Below are 9917 nucleotides of genomic sequence, written 5' to 3' on the forward strand. Positions count from 1 at the left end.
CCCGTGACGGGGGCAGCCCTGTGGAGACACCCACGGGCGAGGACCAAGGCCGAAAGCCCGAGCGCCGCGCGGGGCGCAGCCCCTCCCAGCAGAGCCTGGTCAGCGGCTCGACTGCAGCCTCGTGAGACGTCCTGTGCCGGGGGCCCGGGTTGCTGGGCCCAGACTCTTGACCCCAGACACTGGGGGAGAACACGTGCTTGTTGTTTTAAGCTGCCAAGTTTTGGGGTAGTTGTGATGGAGCCGGGGGGGCTAACACACCGCTCACAGGCCCTCCTGGTTGCCCAGTTCTGTCTTATTTGCTGCTGCGTCCTCAGGGCGTACACAGTGCCCGGCACCCGGCGATATTCAGCGCCTGTTGCGAATAAGTGAAGGCAGCGTGGGACGCTGCTGGACCGTCTAAGCCGGGGGGGGCGGGGCGCGCGCCCGATTTGTGTGTGAAGCCCACACTGAGTGCCATGAGAGGAGGGGACCGAGCCTGCCACGTCCCTCGGGGCAGAGCCGACGGAGGCCGGGCCCGGGGCTCAGACGAGGTGCAGAGGGGACAAGCTCTTCCGGAGGCCACTGGGCTGGGCCGGGCCTGGAGAGCACAGGGGGGCCCCTGCTGTGTTCTGTCAACTCTGCGAAGTGGCCAGGTGTCTGACGGGGAGAGTGCTGAGCACACAAGACTCTGGTTTAGAGGGAGGAGATGGTCTGGAGATTGAGCGCCGGCCTGCGAATTGAAGGGTTGCCGGTTCGAATCCCAGTCGGGGCACATGTCTGGGTTGTGGGCCGAGTCCCCAGTAGAGGGCGCATGAGAAGCAGCCACGCATGGATATTTCTCTTTCTCCCTCCCTTCCCCTCTCTAAAAAACAAACAAAATCTTTTTTTAAAAAAAACCAGCATTAGGCCCTGCAGGTCAAAGTGTGGGGCCTCAGTAGGTGGCGGTGGGCTGCACTGTGACCCCGTGACCCCTAAGGGTATTGGGTCCTAACCTTTGGGACCCGTGGGTGTCGGTTTGTGTGGAGGGAGGCTTCTGCAGAAGCGGGTCAGGGACAGACCTTGAGGGAGGAGGTCGTCCTGTGCTCTCTGAACGGGTCCTGAACACCAGCACGAGAGGCAGAGGGGGACCTCACCGAGCAGAAGAGAGGCCGAGTGGCCGTGGGGACAGAGGCCAGGAGGAGCGAGGCAGCTCCCGGCCAAGGACAGCAGCGGCCACCAGAACATGGAAAAGGCGCGGAGGGTCCTCCCCCAGGACACCTGGGGGCGCGCGGCCCTGCTGACACCTCGGTTTCGGCCCAGGGCAGCCGGTTTTAGGCTTCTGGCCCCCAAAACTCTAAGTGAATAAATGTATGTTTTAAGTTTGTAATAATTTGTCACAGCAGCTGCAGGAAGCTAAAACAAGGTCTGAAACAAAAGTTAGTTCCAAAGAACACTGATAAGAACACTGCACAATCTAAATCTTAAAAAATCACACAAAAATCTAGAAAATGTAGCAAAACCTGTCTTCACCACCCCAGGTCCCCCGCAGGGGACAATCCTGTGTGCTGGAGGCTGAGGGCTCAAGCAACGGCAGGGCGAGAGGTAGGCGGGGCCTCAAAGGCAGAGGAGGCCAGGGCCCGAGGAGGCCTGCGGGCAGCCGGGGCACCGGCTTGGGGTGCGGGGGAGAGCAGTGTGGGGGGCGGGGGGGCTGGGGCATGGTGTCCGGGGCGGCGCAGGAAGCAAAGGGCCCAGCGGAGCAGCTGGGGGCCCGGGGGGCAGGCAGGGAAGGCTCAGGAAGGGCTGCGCAGGTGGTCGTTGAGCAGAAGCTTCCGGAGGAGCGGAGAAGGCCAGCAGAGCGGAGAGCTGGGAGGACGTCCCAAACAGGGACAGCCCGGGCCGAGGCCCTGAGGCAGGCTCGGGGCGCATGCTCAAGGGGCCTGAGGGGCTGGAGTGAAGGGGGTGGGCAGAGCAGGGCCCACCAGGGAGGGGCTTGTTGGCCACCTAAGGACGTTGGCCTTTATTCTCAGTGACAGGGGACCCACCGGGGGCAGTTGGGAGCAGAGGACATGTGAGCTGACAGGCCTTGCACACGCATCGGTGGGCTGCTGGGTGGAGCGCGGGCAGAGGGCTGGTCTGCACATCCTCAAGGAACGGCCCCTCCTGGGCCAATGTGGGGGTGCTGCGGGGTTCCCGCAGGGAGCCTCTCTCTGAGGGAAGGGCGTCCAGGAGGCCCTGGAGGGCAACCTGCATCCCCGGCTCCAGATCCTTCCCAGGGGACCAGGAAGGGGACAGTGAGCGGGGAGGCAGGGGACCGGAGCCCAGGGTGTGGGGCGCCAGTGGCAGGCCGTCCTGAGCCTGCTGCCAGGAGCACAGGCCTCCCACCTCTCCACCTCGGACCCCTGCTGTCGCCTCCTGGCACCTTCTGCCCTTCCTTCCCGTGGCTCAGGTGGAAGCTGAATGACAACCGATAGATCAATCAATGGATCGATCAATTAATTGATTTTTCACCTAGAGAGCGAACAGCATCTCTCAGCAGACGCCTCCCTTCGGTGAGCAGCTGGCACCTCATCCAAGCGTCCGAGCGTTGGAGGAAGGTTGGGGCGCTGCGCCCCCAGATCACGGATATGTGGGGGCGAGGGGCTGGTTGTCTGGGAGCCCCCCCATCCCCCGCCCCCAACCAGGGCTTTCATTCTGGGCTGGTGTCAGGCAGGAGCAAAAGCAGAATGAGCCTCACCCGGATGTGAAAATTGTCAACATTTTGATGTTTGTGTCCAGTATTATTTTTTTCTGAACTATTTATGGGCTGTTGTCCTAGAAAAAAGTCAGTCCGTTATTTTAGCAGCAGAAATGGGTTTATTCGGGAACAATAAAGAATTGTAATTCCCGGCAAGAAGGGAGAGGAGCCTTCATTGGCAGAGGAAGGGGGAGCTGGGCGGGCCGCCACCCACGGTGCCCGCGGGAGGGGACTCGGTGGCCCAAACGGAGGCGGCGTCTCCGCGGCGGGGTCGTGACGGCCTCTCATTGGCTGAGCCGTTGCCCGCCCGCGGGAAAACCTCCCTCCCTCCGGGCTGGTGACTTAGAGAAAACAGCTCTTAGAGACGCAGGTGTCCCTCCCGGGCCGGGCGGCCGGCGCGTGGCAGGGGTGAGAGCGCCCCCTGCCGGTCACCCCGCCGCCGCCCCGGGGTGGTTTGCGCTGTTAACTTTCACGAGGTCTCCCGCCATTTTGCTCTGGGGTTCTTCAGGCTGCACCTGAAGGCAGCGACGTTGTCCCCCGTAAGCCCCACGCAGGACAGAGTTGCGTACCCCACCCACGCTGGTCAGGGAGGGCCTGGCTCCGGGCTCCACAGGGAGCCCTGGGCAGTGGTGGGCGGTCAGGGGAGCAGTGGGGGCCTGGAAGGGGCTCCCCGGGCGGAAGGGCCCGGATGTTTTCCTTCCTGCGCGGTTAGGGAGGACCCCAAGGGCTGGGCCCACGGGAGGCCCTCGTGCCCTTGGCACAAGGTTCTGCACAGTGGGTGCCGCACAGGCCTGGGCGTGGGGCGAGAGCAGACCGCAGCCCCAGCGCCCCACATCCGCGGGGGCCCAGGGAGGCCCCTGCAACGCTCTGTCCCCGGGGGGGGCAGAGCCTGAGCGGGGCCTCGCCGGGCAAGGGGTCCTGCCTGGGCCCTGGGACGGCCAGGGAGGGGCTGCCCTTCTCCAGGTGGGCCACTGCTACAGCTGGCCACCAGCCCCTCCGCCCCACCCCTCCGCTCCCCCGCCCGAGGCTCGCAGGCCGGCTGTTCTCCTGCGGGGGCGGCGGCGGTGCCCCCTGGGGAGGCCGTACGGGGAGAGGCGGGCGGGCGGGGGGCCCGGGGCTCCGGGGCTGCACGCCTCGCTGCGGCCAGGCAGCAGGTGCACAGGATGGGCGGCATCCTCCCTCTCCCCAGGGCCCCGCTCTGCGCCTTCCCACCTGCTGCGGTGGTTCCGCCCCGCCCCGCCCCCAAGGCGGAGGACTCCGGGGTGCAGCCTTCTGGCCGGGAGGGGCCTCCTTGGGTCTGCAGGGCCCTGGGCGCTACACGGTCAGGGAGGGGTGTCTGGGCGAGCTCCCGGGGACTCACCCAGGAGAAGGCGCCAGCGTGCTGGTCTGTGGGGAAGAGCGGGGCCTGAGGGGCCCCCCGGGGCCCGCTCCCCGGGGCGGAGCCCCCGCCCTCCCCTGGCCCTGACAGGCCCGGACGGGCCAGCCCCTGTCCTGTGTCTGGGGTCAGCGGGGCGGGCCTTGGGGCCTGGGCTCCCACGGCGGCAGCACCACGTGGGGTGGGGGCGGTGCTCACCTGCCGTGGGCCCACTTGGAGTGCCAGGAGCTGCCGCTTCGGGGCGTCCACAGGAAACAGCCCTGGGCGCGGGCGAGAGGCGGGGCGGGGGGGTGTGGGAGAGGGAGTGGGTGGGGGGGCAGGGAAGGGTAGCCAGGAGGGAGGCACGGGGCAGGGTCTGCCACAGACACAGAGTCCCCAGGAGACACCAACTCCTGCCCTGGGTTGGAACTTGCTGGAATGTGCATGTGGCCCACACTCCAGCCAGAGGGTCCCGGGCCTCGGCCACCAGCCCATTGGCCAGCACAGCCCCGGGGCCCCAAGCCCATCGCCGCCTCGCAGGGGGCCCCGTTGGCTGCCCGCACCTGCCCCTGGCTGCTGCCCCCTCAGCCACGATGCTGAACTGCCCGTCCACGGCACCTGAGGTGAAGGTCACGTCGCTCTTCCAGCACCTGCCCGGCCCCGAGGCCCAGGGAGCCTCAGCCCAGCCCACCGTCCACGGAGGCTGCGGCCCTCTATGCCAGTGACCGCCGCGTGGCCCTGCACCCAGACCCCTCCCAGCGACACCCAGGCTGCTCGCCATTGCCTTGCGGGGAGGAAGCCCGCCGGGGGCAGGTGTTAGGTGCTTGGTCAGGGCACAGCCAGGGGACACAGGTCTCGCCTCCAGACACACACGGGGACACTGTCCCCCGCACCCGGCCTCGGGCGGGGCGTCCACTGCGCTGGGCCCCCTGGCAACACACAGCCACCATGTCTGTCCCCACGGCCCCGCCGCCCGGTGCCAGCAGGGGCCCAGGGCCGTCCAGGTCCTACTATGTCAGGGACAGCTCTGGCTCCTGTGGGCTCACACCTGGCCTCACACCGGCCAGGTCGAAGGCCCAGGTGGAGCTGGTGGGGTCACTTGTGTGTGGTACCTGAGGTCGAGGGCCAGGTCGCCATTGGCCCAGAGGGTCACCGAGACCACGGGCATCTTCATGTTGTCCTTAAAGTCCAGGAAGCCCGGCCATGCGACGCCAGCCCAACTACGTACCAGGCGGCCCAGAACCGTAGGGAGGGCGCAAGGAGAGATGTGGGCGTCCCCCTGACCAGTGTGGGGACAGCTGGGCCCCATCCTGGCCTGCGGGCCCGAGGCGTGCTGCTGGGCACCGCCCGGGGGCCAGCCGAGGGGCCTGCAGCCCCCACCCCCCCCAGTGGGATGAGGCAGGGGCACGGGGCTCCCTCTGGCCCCCATACAAGCGGAGCTGTCAGGGAGGTGCGGTCAGGGCTGGGCTGCCTCAGGCCCTCCGGCCGTCCTGCCCCTGAGATGCCCAGAGCGGCTGGCCTGCCGCCAGGACGGACCACCCAGGCGGGCTCGAGGTGGGCTCGCCTGCAGCGAGCAGGCTGGTCCAGCCCCACTGGCGCTCCCTCCTGGGGGGCGCAGCCCTGGCCGGCCCTCTGGGGCGTCGGCCCCCAGCCTTCAGCTCAGGCACAGCCCAGCCCCTCCTCCAAGCAGCGCCCCGGAAGCCGACTCTCACCCAGAGCCTCTCGCAGCCCTTGCTGCCTCTGCAGGGCCCAGCCGGGCTGGGACCCCGGGGGCAGGCGGCAGCGGGCTCCACACATCGTGAGCGGGGGCCCGGGAGGGGGCCTGAACGCAACCCCCGCGCGGCGGGAGGCGAGGGGGAGAGCATGCTCCTGCCCGGGTCGGACTTGGGGCCCGCGTCCCGCGCATCAGCAGGGCTGTGGCTCTGGAGGCCCAAGCCAGGGGCCAGGGGCCGTGGGCGCGCAGGAAGCCAGACGGTGTGAGTGCGGCCTGTCTCCAGCCCACCTGGCCAGTCTGTCCCAGCGGGGGAAGGGAGACAGAGGCTCCAGCCCGTTCTTCCTGGTCCCTGGGAAACCTTATCTCTGCCCGATCGCACTGTGCCAATCCTGCGCTCAGACCGCCCCAACCCCAGGATCCCCTGGGGCTCGGCCTCACGTGGCTGTGGCCGTGGGGGGGCTTCCCCTTAGCTGTCCCGACTCCCGACCCGGCCCGCCTCCCTGTCCCCACCTTGTCCTCCCAGACGCCCTGCAGAACAGAGACGGGCGGGGAAGCAGACGTCCGCAGGGAGTCGGGGGGTCAGGACCCCAGGGAGCCGGCCGGGCAGGCCGGGGCAGCGATGGGCGACCGACCTGCTGCACAGACAGGCAGGAGCCAGGCTGCTGACTTGCTTCAGGGCTTTATTCTCAGAGGCAGGAGAGAGCAGGAGGGGGCAGGGGCTGTGGCCGGGGGAGCCCGGGCCGGGGACTGGGGGTCTTGGTGGAGAGCGGAGCAGGGCAGCACGGCCGGGTCCCGCGGGCGGGGCCCCCTGGTGGAGAGAGCGGGGCCGCAGGTGGAGGGGCGCCCGGCTGCCCCGGGGTGCGGCCGGCAGGAGGGTGGAGCCCGCCCAGCGCCACGCCCCCCGGCGCTGACGTTTCTCAGCAAGGGCACCGGCCCCCTCGGACCTCCCCACGGGGCACCACCCCAGCCTCCAGCCCCTCCCACCCCGGCAACCCCCCTGGACCGGCCCTTGTCTGCCTGGGACCTCCCTTGCCTGGCGGAGTGGGGCTGCGGGGTGAGGCCAGCCCACGGTCCACTCACCTACGGGTGCCCCTCCATGCACTTGTCTGCCAAGGAAGAAGGGGGGAGGGTGACCGCCTGGGCCAGAGCCACTTCCCCCACGCGCAGCCCCGGGGAGCCCGCTGACCCTCAAAACTGCGACTGTGGCTCTCCTCCCTCCCCCAGCTTCTGCTGCCGCAGACAGAATTGGCCCTGTCCCCACGGCTGTCTGCCGGACCCCCGGGGCCACGGGCACTGGGCCTGGGGGAGCCCGCCCCGGGCCGCCCCACGCAACTGGCCCGTGTGCCCCCAGCGCCCGCGATCCCATGGGTGCCTGCCCCCTGGCCAGGGACCCCCGTATCCGGGGGCTGACCCGGGACCTGGCTTCCCTGCTAGGTTCTTGGTGAATCTGGGGAGGGGGTTTCCTGGAGAAGGAGCCTCTTGCCGGCCGCCCCCCGCGGAGATGCAGGCCAAGGGCATGGGGTGGACAGGCTGCCCACCGCCGTGGAAGCCACGCAGCAGGTGTGCGGGCAGCCTGGCCAGAGGAGCGGGGACCTCGCCTCCGTTGACTCAGGAGACAGGCCTGCCCGTCTCTAATCTGGCCTCAGTCCCCGCCCAGCAGCTCAGTGGCCCTCACCGGTTTGAGGCAGGAAGACAATGGAGTCCTCTGTGAAGCCCTGGGCCTTGGCGAAGGTGGTGAATTTCTCCTTCACTTCGGCCCCAGGCGTCTGGGTCCGGCCTGGGCAGGGAAGAGAAGTGGGGGGTCTCTGCTCTGCGTCCTGCGTCCCCCGCCCGCTGCGGGAGCAGCCCCGCCCCCGCCCCCGAGGGGGAGGGCCAGGGCCGGGAGCCTACTGTAGAGCGTGGCCATGAGGAAGTCCTGGCCCAGGCCCTTGGTCCCCGACGTGTAGAGCAGAGCGTAGTTTTCATAATCCGTGGCTGCCACCCACACGTCGTTCACGCTGCCCGAGTCTGGGAACCCACGAGACGGCCACCGCTGGGAGCCCTGCCTCCGGGCCTCCGGCCTCCGGAGGGGGTGCCCGCCAAGGCGGGGCTGCCTTCCGCGCCCTCCCCGACTCAGCCGGTGGCCAGCCCCCTGCTTCCCGCCTGGACAGCCCGTGACTCTGCCAGGTGGGGGCCAGTGTCCCCACACGAGAAGTCCCAGGCCAACACCACGCAGGCTCAGAGAGTTAGGGGTTCTTGCTGCAGCCCCGACCCTCTCGGTGGCCAGGAAGAGCAAAGACGCCCCGGTGGGTTCGCCATTGCTGGGGGCAGTGAATGGCTCCGGGGGCCCTGCCCGTCCAGCAAGGAGGGGACAACCAAGGCCTGGGGACCTTCCCCCCGGGTCAGGGAGGGCCTGGCAGGACGTGGCCGCAGAGGGGAGCCCTGGTCCCCCACACCTGGGCGTGTGGCAGAGCCGGGCCGGGCTCTGGGCTCGCAGTGGACCCACGCGGAGCGGCCCCACCCTGCTCACCCACCAGCAGGTGCCGCCCAGGGCCGGCCGGGGCCTCCGGGGGGCTGGGGGAGGGCCACTCACAAGGGCTGGTGTAGCTGTAGCAGCCGGGGGTGCCTGCTGACTGCATCAGCAGAGTCCTCGTCTCACACTGGTCTTTCCTGTGGGCAGGTCACCTTCAGGTCAGGACCCAGTCCAAGGGTCCCCAGACCCCGACCACAGGCAGGCGGCTCTCAGCCCCAGAAGCCCGCCCCGCGGTCCCACCTGAGGAAGGTAATGGTGAGGTTGAGTCCGCCGTCTGCAGTCGGCGCCACCACCGACGTGCACATGGACAGAGCCGCCTTCTTCTCTCGGAACCAGCTCGAGTTGGAGGCGAGGCCCGCGGTGAACCAGCGACCCAGGAACTGCGGGAAACGGCCCCCTCCGAGTCGGCCCAGACCCTCTCTGGCCGCCTGCTCGGGAGCCCCTGCCCCCCTCAAACCGCCCCGCGACCAGTCTCGGCCCGGCCCCGTCCCGCCGGAGGCCCGCAGCGCGCCCCCTCCCTGGGGCGGGCGCGGTCCCACCTCCGCCCAGCCCGTCGGTGGAGCGGGCGGCAGAGGGCGCCCCGGGGCCGGTTCTGGAGGGGTTGGGGGCGAGCTCGGCTGACTTCTCCCACCGCTAGGGCGTCGGCCACGCTCGAGGGAAGGGCCACAGGGCGGGGCGGGGGACCAGCACGGCTGCGTCCCCGCGCAGCCCCCGAGCGCGAGCGCGCGCGCGCGCTGCCGGCTGTGTTTGTGCGCGGGGCGGACCCGCGCGCACTCAGTGTTCTGTGGCCGGTCCGTGCGCCATCCCTTGGCACAGCTCCAGCGCGGCATCCTCGCGGGTCGCCCTGCGCACCGACCCCGGGCGCCATCTCCGTCTGCGTGCTTGCTCTCGGGGACACGGCCCAGGGTCCGTCCTGGGATCCAAGTGTGCCCGTTTCCTCTGAGCGTCATGAGCCCCGAGGGGCGACCATTTGGATGGCGCAGGTGCACAGGTGGCCCGCGTGTCTGCACGTACCAGGTGCGCACTCGCGGACACAGGTGCTTGCCTGCGCGGCGGGATACCTACCACCTCCCTCTCAGGCGGGAACTGTCGTCGCCCCAGGGGAGCCCCTTGCCGGTCAGCCTCCTCCAGGGCTCAGCTACCCCTCCCCAGGGAGGCAGCTCTGCGGACGGGCTCCCCTTCCCCTGGCAGCTCTGCCCCGCCTCGGGGACCGGCAGGGGAGCACCTCACCTTGTCCTGTTGGAAGTTGGGCTGCAGGGAGACCTGGGCCTCGGCCCGGGGCTGCAGGACCCCCAGCACCCCCAGCAGGACCAGCCCCGTCCCCAGCGTGTGCAGCGCGGCCATCCTCCCGGAGCCGAGCGGGCGTCCCCGGTCAGCAGTGTGGGCAGAGGGTGGGAGGTGGCAGGACAAGCGGGAGCCGCCGGGGAGACCCCTATTTATGGGCCTGGCCTGGCCCTCTCCCAGAGCCAAGGACAGCCCACTGGAGGCTCGTGACGGCGGGTGGAGGGAGGCCGCGTGGGACGCAGCTGCAGCCTCGCCCCTCACAGGGCTGCTTATGTAAGAGGCGGTGGCCAGGCAGCCGGGGCCCTGACACCGTGCGGGGGGCAGGGGTGGGGGCGACGGTCCCCGGGCCGTCCCGTTTCCA

At 69.5% G+C, this 9917-nt stretch overlaps 1 protein-coding gene across 1 annotated transcript; it reads right to left on the reverse strand.

The window, feature by feature from the left end:
• Positions 1-6423: 6423 nt before the first annotated feature.
• On the reverse strand, positions 6424-9697 carry PTGDS (prostaglandin D2 synthase). Its single transcript, XM_054584772.1, has 7 exons — positions 9503-9697; positions 8513-8652; positions 8333-8409; positions 7651-7767; positions 7436-7537; positions 6841-6866; positions 6424-6568 (listed from the first exon to the last, which is right to left on the reverse strand). Exons 1-6 carry the CDS (start codon positions 9614-9616, stop codon positions 6841-6843), a joined length of 576 nt encoding a protein of 191 aa, XP_054440747.1. The 5' UTR covers positions 9617-9697; the 3' UTR covers positions 6424-6568.
• Between the last annotated feature and the right edge of the window lie 220 nt (positions 9698-9917).

Source organism: Pteronotus mesoamericanus, unplaced genomic scaffold (genome assembly GCF_021234165.1).
Source record: "Pteronotus mesoamericanus isolate MK-2021 breed Mesoamerican mustached bat unplaced genomic scaffold, CSHL_Meso_final contig_78, whole genome shotgun sequence".
In the NCBI taxonomy this organism is placed as follows: domain Eukaryota; kingdom Metazoa; phylum Chordata; class Mammalia; order Chiroptera; family Mormoopidae; genus Pteronotus; species Pteronotus mesoamericanus.